Source organism: Talpa occidentalis, unplaced genomic scaffold, assembly GCF_014898055.3.
Source record: "Talpa occidentalis isolate TD23 unplaced genomic scaffold, MPIMG_talOcc4v2.1 talOcc4.11, whole genome shotgun sequence".
In the NCBI taxonomy this organism is placed as follows: domain Eukaryota; kingdom Metazoa; phylum Chordata; class Mammalia; order Eulipotyphla; family Talpidae; genus Talpa; species Talpa occidentalis.
The window spans coordinates 36,582,176-36,594,660 of record NW_023601104.1 but is presented as its reverse complement, the minus strand read 5'-3'; the positions used below and the strand labels follow the sequence as shown (position 1 = coordinate 36,594,660).

The 12,485-nt window shown below is 45.3% G+C and overlaps 1 protein-coding gene and 1 long non-coding RNA gene across 4 annotated transcripts in view; one reads left to right on the top strand and one right to left on the bottom strand.

Moving 5' to 3' along the window:
* Nucleotides 1–400: 400 nt before the first annotated feature.
* On the bottom strand, nucleotides 401–7,098 carry LOC119238165 (uncharacterized). The gene is made up of 3 exons (XR_005123503.2): nucleotides 6,780–7,098; nucleotides 6,235–6,410; nucleotides 401–548 (listed from the first exon to the last, which is right to left on the bottom strand). It is a non-coding gene; the product is annotated as an uncharacterized LOC119238165 (long non-coding RNA).
* Nucleotides 7,099–7,658: 560 nt separating this feature from the next.
* Nucleotides 7,659–12,485, top strand: part of ADPGK (ADP dependent glucokinase) — a 29,726-nt gene continuing 24,899 nt past the window's right edge. For 2 of the 3 annotated variants that reach the window (XM_037502889.2, XM_037502888.2), the window contains exon 1: nucleotides 7,659–7,951. In XM_037502889.2, the coding sequence (XP_037358786.1) occupies nucleotides 7,725–7,951 (227 nt within the window). In that variant the 5' untranslated portion in view covers nucleotides 7,659–7,724. The remainder of the gene's footprint in view (nucleotides 7,952–12,485) is intronic. The other variant, XM_054688647.1, reaches the window with a different exon arrangement.

Here is a 12,485-nt window from a genome sequence, read left to right as displayed (position 1 = left end):
TTTTCCAGTGAAGTAGTATCCAATTTTTGTTTAAAAAGTTATTCTCTATTGTTCAAAAAGTAAATTGTGCCAGAAACTAAGAAAAACATGTATTATTATAGTTTCAACATCAGGACTGACTTGTATAAAGAAATCTGTTTGCAATAAACTGTAATGAACTGTAATATCCCTTTAAAGAAAGATTTAAAAATTGCTAGAAGTATTAATTATTAAAAACCATACATGAATGGGGATGGGGAAAATGAATTGCTTGCTCTTTCTGGGAAGAAAGGCCTTGCTGCTGCTGTTAAGGGCCACTTGGGGTGTACCCACCTCTGGCCTGGCCATTATAGTCTGAGTCTGTGGTATAAAGACTGGTCATTACCATAGAAGGAGATAGATGAAACCATCTTCAGTCTGCCCTAATTTTTTTTTTTTTTATTTAAAGAAAGCATGGCGTGTCTTTAGAAATCAGAGATTTGAATTTCAGCACCAAACATCCCTACCACCACTAACAGAAACTGTGGTTTTCGGCAAGTCACTTAATCCTTCCCAGTCCAGTTCCCCATCTGTAAAGCAGAGAGAACAATATCCATATTATGTGGTTGCTGGAAGATTCATTATTTTTATTAGTCAGCAATTATTTAAGTGCCAGGCACTGATTGGAACAGACTGTCCTTGTTCACATGGAATTCATACTCCAATAGGGTGAAATGACAATAAACAAACAAATAAGAAGATGAGAAAAATCAGATATTAATATATTCTAGGCAGAAAATAAAAGAGGGAGAATTGGTGGAGCCTACAGGCTTATTATATTATATCAGTTGGTCAGGGACATATTGTATTTGAGCAGAGATATGAATGACAGAAAGCAGGCAGGCATGCAAAGCTCAAGGGGAGAAATCAGGTAAAGTATGCAGGGGATCTCTCTGTACCATTTTTTGCAACTTCCTGTGAATCTAGAACTATTTTAAAAGTAAAGGTTTTTTTAAAAGTCACTAATCATTGCTACACACTACAATCTAGATGAATCTCAAAGTAAGTGTACTGAGTGAAAGAAGTCAGATCACAAGGCATATGCACAGTACAACTTAATTTATATACAATTCTGGAAAGTACAAACTGATCTATAGTGACAGGAAGTAGATCAAGGATTCCCACCTTAGAGTAAGGAGGGGAATGTTTGAGCAGGAAGGGTGGATGGCAAAGATTACAAAGGGATATGAGGAATCTTTCAGGGGTGATGGATATGTTTATTACTTTGTGTTGTATATGCACAAATATGTTGCGTAATTATAATTCTATCACATTGTTAAATTTTATTATTAAATGTGTTAAACTTATCAAATTGTATCCTTTACATAGTATGCAGTTTATTGTATGTTGATTTTACATCAATGAATTTATTACAAATTTGAAGTGCCTAGAAATAAAGCATTCTGAAGTTGTACAAAGCCTCTATCTATAAAAGCTTAATATGTTATTGCCAGACATTTAGGTAATATAAATAAACAAAGGGATATACCAAAGTCCTAGCTTGGACAACTAAATATTATAAAGATTTCAATGAGTCCCAAAAGGAAACCCCAAAATTCTGATTGGGTTTTTTTTGACAAGTTTATTTGAAAATGTATATGGGATAATCAAAGGCCAAGGAGAACCAAGACACTCTTGAAAAATAAGGTAAAAGAATTGATATTATCAGATATCAAGATAGTGCGGTTCTGATAGGGGGATAAACAAAATAAAGAGCCCATAACAGATTCACATACAGACACTTGACATTAGACAGAGGTGGGAATAAAGTCATTGAGAAATGGCCAAAGAAAAGGCATTGGGGGCCTCCCTGGTGGCACAAGGGGTTAAGCGTCAGCACTATGAAACTGTAAGTAACATCTCAGCATGAATTAGATCCCCAGCCAGGGAAGTGACCTCTCCTGTCTCACCTACTGCTCCCCACAATAGTGTATTTCAATCAGTCTGCCTGTTCTGGTCCCCACTCTGTCTCTGGTGAATTCTCTTACCCCCTGCACCTCTGACCTGTACCCCAGTTCTTGTATGCATAAATAAATAAATCTTTTTAGAAAGAAAGAAAGAGAGAAAGACAGAGAAAGAAAGAAAGAAGAAGAAAGAAAGAAGAAAGAAAGAAAGAAGAAGAAAGAAAGAAGAAGAAAAGAAAGAAAAGAAAGAAAGAAAGAAAGAAAGAAAGAAAGAAAGAAAGAAAGAAAGAGAGAGAAGGCATTGGGTTCAGTGGTTATCTATAAGGATTCCTTCCACCATTCACAGAAAACAATTTCAAGATGGACTAAACACCTAGACATGAAATGCAAAACTATATAGCTCTGAGAAGGTAGAACAGGACACTACCTTCATGCCCCAGAAAGATTTTTGGGGAGACACATAATAAAAAGCATTAATAATAAAAGAAAAGGCATCAATAAAAAGGAACAAACTATGAACTACATTCAAATTTGTCCCTACAGATATTATAGAGAAAATGAAAAGACAAATGATGGATGGAAGACAAGATATTTGCAACTAACCGTCAAAACCATGATGAGACACCACTACACATCCCACAGAATGGCAAGATTTTTACGAATGTGTGGGAGTCTCTGTGAAGCAACAGGAACACTCATGCTGCCTGTGGGGGGCATGCTGACATGCCACTCTGGTAGCTGACATTATCTAGTTAATGACATTATCTAGTTAACTTGAGGATAGGTGTAGCATGCAACCCAGACATTTCACTTAGTTACACTCTCTGTGCACATCTACTAGCAGTGTGTACATAATAATATTGTACATAACAGCAAAAAAAACTGAGAAAATTCCAAATGCTCTATTTATAGTAAAATGAATAAATTTTAGCATTTTCATTTAGTGGAATATTACATAGGTGAGGAGCAGCAAAAAGCAGTGCACAGTGATCTATGCACAAGTGTCTGTCCCCTTTATAGTGTGAGACAGACAAGCAGAGCAGAGAAGAAAATTAAATATAGTTCTCAGAGCCAACTTGAGAGCCATAGTGATGGCAGAATGTGTTTTGGCTTGTGTCAACATGTTGCAGACACAGTACAAGTTTCTTTAAAGGTAACTTTACCTCCCACAACTATGAAGTAGAGTAGGAATTATTTGGTAGATAAGGAAACTGAAGGTCAGAAAGATTAAATGACTGCTTGAGTTACACAGTGAATGGCAGAAGTAGATTTAAAACTAGCCATCAAATTCCACATTCCTTCCATTAAAATAGATACTATTGATCATCTTGCAACAACCATTCACCACCTCTCCTTCCTTACAGAACCCCAGTTTTGTTATGTCATACCCCTTCCTCTGTGCTGTCACCCTAGGCATGGCAGAGTAATGGATGGATGGATGGATGGATGGATGGATGGATGGATGGATGGATGGATGGACAAATGGATGGACAGTTAGGTGAATAAGTAAATGAATGATCAAGACTACACCCCTGCCAGCTTCTAGAACAGCACAGCCTGCAATCCCAATTGGACATTTTTGCTTCTGCTTATTTTATTTTTTCCTTTATTTTAGTTTGGAAAACAACTCTTAGACTATGTGGATCTAGAACAGCTAGGGTTCTTGAATCAAGAGAAAAATGCAGTTGGACAGCGAATTTTACATTTCCTTCCAAATGTACATTGCAAATATTCCAGATGACAAAGTTTTCAGGATCTAAAACAGAACCGGTTTACACAACCTGCAGGAAGCAGGAGGGTGCGTGAGTGCACAAAGCCTCCACAGGCAGTGTGACAGCCGTGTTCCAGGAAGCTGGAGCATCCAGGAGAGAGCACTGTGGCCAGGCCCATGATTCACCCTGCCCCCTACTCATTTGCCCAGTGAAGCTCACAGGTGTTGTCAGACAGAAGCTAAACAGTTCTCCCTCCTACTTCCCATGCTCAGCACTTTCACCCGGTCTAAAGTATAAATCCAGGGCCATCCCATAAGTTAAGAGGTCTCTGCCCCCAAACTGTGCAGGAAGTTCTATTACTGTCAAGGAACTATCATGTTCTCACTGCTGCTGCTGACATTCTTGTCACCTGCCTCCTGTGCTTTTAACACCCTGCTGCTCCCCATTTGACAACCCATCCTTCTAACTCTTCTAGAGCCCTCCTAAAAGCAGACTAGGAAGGAGGATGTCTGCCCAGGCTGTAACTTCAGACACAAAACTTTCTCTTTCAATATCCTAGGATTCTTTTTTCCTACTCTTGTGTCTCCTTGAACTTGTTGATAACCTTCAAAGCTGTGCTCTGCCTCTGGCCTTTGAGTGTAGCCTAACACTGTTCTTTGAGTGTGGCTTGTGGTTGGCTGTGTCCCTGCCATCAGCAAAGGCCTCAATACAGTGAGTGCTTCAGAGGGCAACTTGGATGAAACCCGAAGGCCTGGAGCTGGGGGAAAAGTGGGTTAGCCCAACTTTCATTAAGGACCAATTGGTCCCACTTTAGTTTCTGTTCCAACATGGGAATAAACTTTTCTTAAAACCCTTCAGATCATGTGGGTGTTGACTAGTATTTGTGTCAAAGCCAAGACCTTAGGCTAACTTGGGACCTGACAGGACTCTGCTAATTCCTTGTGTAAATATGGGATCTGCTCCTTGGCTGTCTAAATCAGGGGCTTGGGTGGGGGACACCTGGAGCCTCCACTTGCCTCTGAAGTTTCTGGAACTGAATTGCTTCTCTCCCCCCCACCTCCTGCACTCCCCCCGGCCCCTCCACCCCAGTCTAAGAAGGGAGAACCAATAGCAAAGGCTATGTCTGGAAGCAATTGCACGGAGGTGGGAGGGGGGCACCTTTTGGCATGCCCAGCTCTTTCTCTCTGTTCAGTGGAGGCAATAGAGCCACAGTTGCCCATTCAGGGCTGTTTTGTATAATTGCTCCCAGAAATCCAACAATTGGCTTGCAAAGCATTCCAGATTCTAAACAGATAGATGGTCATAATCTGCAATGACTAATTTTTTTTTAAAGATTAATTTATTTATTTATACAAGCACCGGGTATAGTCAGAAGTGCGGGAGGGTGAGAGAATTCACCAGAGCCAGAGCAGGGAGCAGAACAGGCAGACTGACAAAATACACTGCTGAGGGGAGCAGCGGGCGCTGCAGGAGAGGTCTGCATGCCATGAGGGACTCTCGCCGGTGGCTGGGGATCAAACTGGTGCTGCAGAGGCTGCGGGCAGCTTTGCAGCCCAGTGCTCAACCACTGCGCCACCAGGGAGGCTCCCAATGACTAATTTTTTTTAAGGAAATATTTCACAAGGGTCTGTAGTACCAAGAGGGCTGAATGTCTGCCTCTGAGCCCCTGTTGAGGACTGAGAAGCAATTAAGGCACTAGGACTATGTGTGACTGGAAGCCACCTGAGGTACCACCATGACTGGAAACTGTCTCTGAGTTCTTCCCTTCCTGCTGTTCCTGCCTCTTTAGTTCTCTGCTGGAACTGAGATTGGCTCTGGGTTTCTTGTCCAGCACAGCTATCACCCACAAGGCAACCCACTCTAAGTAACCAAGCAGCATGAGCCCCAGAGCAGCCTCCTTAAGGACCAGACAGGATCATGCTTGCTACTGTAGCCATAATTGGCAGCCCCCATTGGGACTTTTACACCAGAAATAAACATCCATTGTTTAAGTTGCTATTGTTTTACCTCTATGGCCAAATCAAAAGTTCTAGTATGATATATTTGAAAGTTGCTAAGAGCATAGATTTTCAAAGTTCTCATGACAAGGAAAAATGTGTAACTATGTGAGGTGAGGAGTGTTAATGAAGTTTGTGTTAATCACTGTATATACATATCAAATCATTATATTGTACATCATAAACTTCTATGTTATATGTCAATTATATCTCAATAAAACTAGGGTGGAGGAGGCACTCTGGCAAGCCTAGAAAGAGCAGAAGAATTAGGTGTAAAAGTACTGACAGTTCAGCAGCTCTCCTGGGATCTGGAAGGCCCTACATGACTTTTCTCTCCACATCCCTGCTCTCTAGGCCTGTCTGCTCCGTGGGCTTCCCACAGCTCAGCTTCCTCTGCTGCCCCAAAACTTCACTTTGGAAATATATTTAACTGGCCCAATCTGACCTTCATCCTATGAGCTAGCACAACCAAAACCAACTAGCTAGGAACTCTTGACTATTATGGGAATTCTCAGTAGACAGAAGTGGTCTTTGGCCAGTCAGATTTGCTGCTTTTGAGTTAGGTGCTGCTTCCGTCCCCTCTGGGGTGATAGGAAAACTTACCCACTGGGGTCCAAGAAAAGAGCATTTCTCTGGGTACTCCCTATACTGACATGTCTCCCTCAAGGGGTAAGAAGGAACAGCAACTCTGTGACGACAGCTTCATGGCTCCACACAGATCTCAACAGCTCCTTGTTTCTTTAACAGAGCAGCCCAAATCTCTTCCTCTGTGAACATTCCTTTGAAGAGAATAGTATGGTCAGGTAGTTTGGGTAAGCCAGGGGAGGGTAGATGACTGGGATGGGGAAGTACTGGTGAGGTGTGAGTGGAAGGAATGAAGCTGAATTAATACCTTAGATCAAAGCTAAGGAAATAAGGTTTCCCTGCCAAATCCAAAGGTCAGTGGCAGGGTGGAAAATCGAACACAGAGCCAAGGTCAGAAGCCAGTAGAACTGGAAAAATGGAAGCAGTCCAGGGAACAAGATTAGGCTGGGCATGGTGGCAGCTAAGAGCTGGAAGCAAGCTTAGCTTCCCTGGCCCGCAACCTAGGCTCACACATAAAAGGGTCACTATATGGAAAACAGGACCTGCGTGGGTTTAAACCTTACCATCAAGGGAGACTAGGAGAAACCAGGGTTTCTTCACTCAGGTTCATAAACTCCCTATACTGTACAGACTGTGTATATTTGTGCAATTTTCTGCGCTTGTTAAAGGGCACACCTCCCCTTCCCCAAGGGCTATCTTTAGGCTTGAATCTCATCCAGCGAGGACGATCACTGCAGGCTTCCTCAGTCTCAGCCTAAGTCCTGGGCAGCTGAAGGTCTCTGTTATAGAGCAGCCCCGATATTAAACGGGTTCCTGGCTGTGGGTCCTCACCCGCGCGCTTTAAAGGGACTTATGAATACTCTACTACAGACACACAAACATCTCCACCACCCTCCAAAGGGCTGAACCCCTCTGGCCCGCTCGCTTCAAGAGCTCGCTGCAGCGCTGCTGGCCTCTGAGCGGATCCCTCGGGGAACGCCGACCTGTGGGTCTCAAAAAGGATGAGTTTAATAAACGACAGAGGATGGACACGCAGGAGGAGGGTCGGATTAAAAGAAGGGGCGTGTGATTCGTGCCCCTCCGAGGACCTGCCAGCGCAGCTCACACGGGGACACCTACCGCTCAAGCAGCAACGTGAGGTTTGTCCGCTGCTTCATAAACCGTCCGTTTCGTCTCACGGACAAAGCAAACATATCTTCGCCCTCTATTTTCGGGTACGGTTGGGGTCCCTGGACCGGATGCAGCTCCCAGGCGGGCACTACGGCCTTTGTGCCACGTCCTTCAGGGCGGAGGAACCGCGCCCCCAAGCGCCAGGATTTGGGCGCCGGCAGAGGGCGTCGGCAGAGGGCGCCCTAGCCCGTCCACCGCTGTCGCCCCGCCCCCGAGGGGAGGGTCCAGGGCGCGCGGGCGTGACGTCTCCGCACGGGTGGCGACGTCGGCGCGCCGAGCCCGGAAGTGCGGTAGCTGAGGAGGGAGCTGAACGGCGCTGCTGAGGCGCCTCGGTCCCCATGGCGCTGTGGCGCGGCTCCGCGTACGCGGGCTTTCTGGCGCTGGCCGTTGGCTGCGTCTTCTTGCTGGAGCCGCAGTTGCCGGGTTCGGCGCTTCGTTCTCTGTGGAGTTCGCTACAGCTGGGGCCCGTGCCCCCGGGACCTGGCTCCCCCGAGAGCCGGTTGGCGGCCGCCTGGGATGCGCTTATCGTGCGGCCAGCCCGGCGCTGGCGCCGCGTGGCTGTGGGGTGAGTGTCTGTGGGGCCTGCGCCTCGGCCATTTCGAGGGCCACCTTGGCGGAGGTCGAGAGGGTTGGGAGCAGCGAGGTAGAGTCCGCGCGGAAACCCGGGTCTCCAGAGGTCCCTAGAGGCCCCTGGTGTCCACGCTCTTTTTGGCGAGACGCGTCAGACGCCTGGGATGAATCCCGTGGGTCTCGGCTTTAGGACTCCCAGACTGCTTTTTCCGCTAAAGTAGCGGCTCTGCTGTTCTCTCAACTCGGCGGAAATCCCGCTCAGTCTGACACCTTCGTTTCGAGCCTCCTTTCCAGTTTCAGCTCCTCCCACTCCTGTGGTAACTGCCCTTCTGCAAAGACCACTCTGCTTCCTCCTACGTCTGAACTTCTTGAAGGAAGGTTCTAGCCTTTAGCTACCGAATTTTATTTCTTCACGCCTCGTTTCTCCTTCCTTAATGTCATAATTTGAAGACCCCCCACTAGACAAACTCCTCGAAGTTCACCGCGGACTTGTGTGTGTGGGGGGAGGGGTGTTAATGAGGTATAATCGACAAAACGTTGTATTAGTTTCAGCTGTGTGATATGTTCCTTTCTCAAATCCTGCTGCTACCCCTCCCAACTTCATTATGAACTCTGCAGTCTTCTTTTTTTTTTTTTTTTTTTTTTTTTTACAGATTTATTTATTTATTTATACAAGCACTGGGTACAGTCGGAAGCACGTGAGGGTGAGAGAATTCACCAGAGCCAGAGCAGAGAGCAGAGCAGGTAGAAGGACCAAAGTACACTGCTGAGGGGAGCAGCGGGCGGCAGGAGAGGTTTGGCGCCATATGGGACCCTCACCCGGTGGCCGGGGATTGAACTGGCGCTGCAGAGACTGCAGGCAGCTTCGCAACCCAGCACTCAACCACTGCGCCACCGGGGAGGCACTCTGCAGTCTTCTTTGCGTTAAACACGCCCTTCTACTTACAAGCCTTTTCTTTTCCTGACTCAGTGACATTGCATATTTAAGGTTCTCCCAAATCACAGTACCTCTTTTTTGTATTCCTCGCTGGGAATGTAATTATTCCCTTTAGTCTAATTGTAGTCCCTTACTCAGTTCGACCTACTGCCTTGCCATCACAGGCACCAAACAAAAGCAGGCCTTCTACCAAGAACTCTAATAGTTTTGAGTGTTGTGGTCAGGAAGAGTCAGGTGGAATAAAGTTATCCTGAAGAGTAAATGAAATAACCCATGTCATCTAGCGTGGTGTCTGCTTTAAAGAGCACTCAAATGTTAGGTAGTACTTTTTTATCAGTTAACATTGTTTCTTCTGAGGTATGTCTCCTTTTTTTTATTATTATTTTCAAGCTCAGGCCTTTCACCACTTAGCAACTTCTTAATTGTCCTCCCTGGTATTTTGCACACTCAGTCAACAAGTATTCATCAAGGACATGGTATATGTCAAGTCTGCACTGTTCTGAGGACACCAAAATGGGTGAGGCAACCTTCCTACCTCATTTGTTGAAAACATATGTTTTCATTTGTATATTCATCTGCTTGGGGTCCATAATAGAATACCACAGAATGGGTTCTTAGACAACAAATTTATTTTCTCACAGTTCTCAAGGCTGATAGGACAAGATCAAGGTGCCGGCAGGATTGGTCTCTAAGAGTCCTCTCTTCCTGACTTGCATACAGCTGCTTTCTATCTGTGGCCTTGCATGGCCTTTGTGCATGCACACTCCTGGCCGCTCCTCCTCTCATATGGACACTAATTCTATTGGCTTATGCCCTCATTTAACCACAGTTATCTCCTAAAATAGTCTCCAAATACAGCCACATTTGGGGTAAGGCTTCACATTGCTATATCACAAATCACACCAAAATTTAGTAGCTTGAAATAACGATCATTTTATTATCCTGTCGTGATTCTGAGGGGGCTTGGTTAGGCAGTTCTTTCTTGTGCAGTTTCAGTCAGTTGATGGCCAGTCCCAGAGTCTTCCTAAAGGGTGATTGTGGTTGTCAGCTATAACCTCAGCTGGATGTTCTGCATAGTATGTTCTATGAGTATCCTCTTAACAGCAGCGTAACTGGGTTAGGATAGAAAATGTCCTAAGAAGACCAGGCTGAAGCTTGCTGCTATTATGATCTAACCTTATTGCTGCACTCACAGGTCCAACTGGTTTTAAGGGTAGGGGGAAGAGCTGGTGGAAGGATTGTCATCACATGGTAAAAAGGATGATATGCTTGGGAGCCATAACAAGATGGGGCATCTTGTTATGACCATCTTAGAAAAAAGTCTGCTACAGTGACTTGTGTGGGACAGACCATGGAGAAAAAAATGAGATTTCTCCATTTGAAGGTAGGGGAGAATCAAATATGAAAAAGTATATTGTTTGTTTGGGAACAGCAAGTTGGCCCTATATATTGGGCAGGGACCTTGTGGTAAAGAGATGTCAAAGGATAATGCTGAAAGGGCCTTTTCTGTCAGAGTAGCAGATGAGGAAGCCATCAGGTTTATATGCAGCTAAATGATGCACAGTTCTTTGCCAGAGATAGCTGGTGGGAATGTAAAAGGTCGATTTTGAGCCGCAGTTCTCACCTGTTTGCTTCAAGTTATTTCTGTGGGTAACAGACATCCACCCATTGGTAATACTTCTCATTTCTCAAGGAAATTCCCAGTGTAAAGAATGTGGTGTGCTAAGGTGAGGAGGGAGACATACAGTACTTGTGCCAGAATCTCACGTTGGTTGTGGTACTTTGACTACATGGGAGAATACTTGCTTCAAACAATGTGATTCATGAGGAAGAAAGTCTTGAAATCCTGACACTAGTTAAAAGGCCGTTGTAGGGTCTCGGTGAAGGGGAAAAAGAACCTGTGGTAGTGGTGCAAAAGAGGTGAGGTAACAAGTTGGATATGGTAAAGACAGATGGTCAAAAATAATAGGTTTTTAGTATTGGGTATCTTACAGCAGCTTTATGTAGGCAGATACAGATACTATAAATCCGTTTTCACAGATGAGTAAACATTGATTTGCCTAAGATCACCCAGCTGTCAGTGCCAGAGGTACAATTTTAGCCTATTCCTGGCTCCCTGTTCATGCCACATTGTGGCCCTTAAGAGAAATTAAGAAAAAAGAAGTTTGTAATGGAAGGTGTAGGGGCAGGACAGGCCACAGTGCAGGTTTTCTGATCCAGCAGACCGGGTAAAGGAGGAGTCAGAGTCCTCAGTGGCTTTTGCAGATCTTTCATTTAGATTTACCAGGCATACGGCAGGCAGGGGTGCTGGGGGGCTGGGAGGCTGGCAGTCCTCCCAGCTCCCAGCAAATCCTCTATCTGGGCTCTCTGGCCCTCTCTCTGCTTCTCTTCTTCTTCTCTCGGTCCATTCATTCTTGGCTTCTGCGGGCGTCCCTGCGACGGCCGCCCTTATAAACTCAGTCTCTCAGCCCAGGTGTACCCACTTCAGGTGCCCGCCATCAGGCACACATTCAGAACCACAGGGTTCCCTCATCTGTCCTAATGGCGGGAGGGCAGAAAAGCCTGATACTTTTTCCTTACCCTACAGAAGGTTATCAGTTTGATTTCAGAGAAAGAAAAATATACATTCTGTGGGACTTTAGAAGATGCTGAGCTATCAGCTGCTGACAACCAGAGGGTGGAGTTTTGAGGAGCACAATTGCAGACTTTGGGGATGTCAGTAGTTAGCTTTGAGGCCAGAGACTGGATAGCATCACCTGGAAAGAGAACAAGAAGGGAAGGGAAATGGCAATTCTAGGAGACTGGAAGGCATGTAAGGGACTGGTGGCAAAAAGGGATCAGAAGCATTTTAAGAAAATGGTCAGTGATGAGTCCACTACATCCTTCACGTGCCACCTCCCTGGTGAGTGATAAACCCCTCATCCTAGCATTTGTTCTCGCATACCTGACTTCACCCTGACCTTTGAAACAAACCTATCTTGCTCTTCTCCACTGTTTAAACTGTTCATTCTAACTAGATCAGCAGTCTTTTGTGTCTGTATACAAGGTCACTCCCTTCCTCCACATCTTTGCTTGTGTGTGCTCCCTGCATAGACCTCAGCAGGTCAGTCTGGTTTTGAATTTAGGCTCCTCCAGCCTTGGGCTTTGGAGTATAAACCCCCAGCCTCTCCTCGCTCATCTGAAAGCTATAATGACTACTTCCCCATCTTACAGAGTTGTGCAAATTTATGACATTTGCAGATGCCCGCGTAGCAGTCGGCACTTGATGAACGCCACCCCTCTTTCGCTGTTCAGAGCACCGGCCTAGGGTCAGCCAGGCACCACTATCCTGGCCCTTTTGAGTTTCTCTCCAGCAGTTCTGTATCTTGTGATTATGAGTAGCCCTCACAGTATCTCAGGTACAGGGTTAAAGCTAGAAAGAACTTAAGGAAACATAAATGATGAAGCAAAAGGGAGTTAAAATTCACCATTTCTTGCCTTTAAAGAACTTACAGTCTAGAAGAGGGAACTGTAACCACTTCTCGCAGCCCCCTCAAAGTCTCTGATATTCTGAGGCTGGAAACCTGGGCTCTCAGTGTGCCCTGCAGCCTCT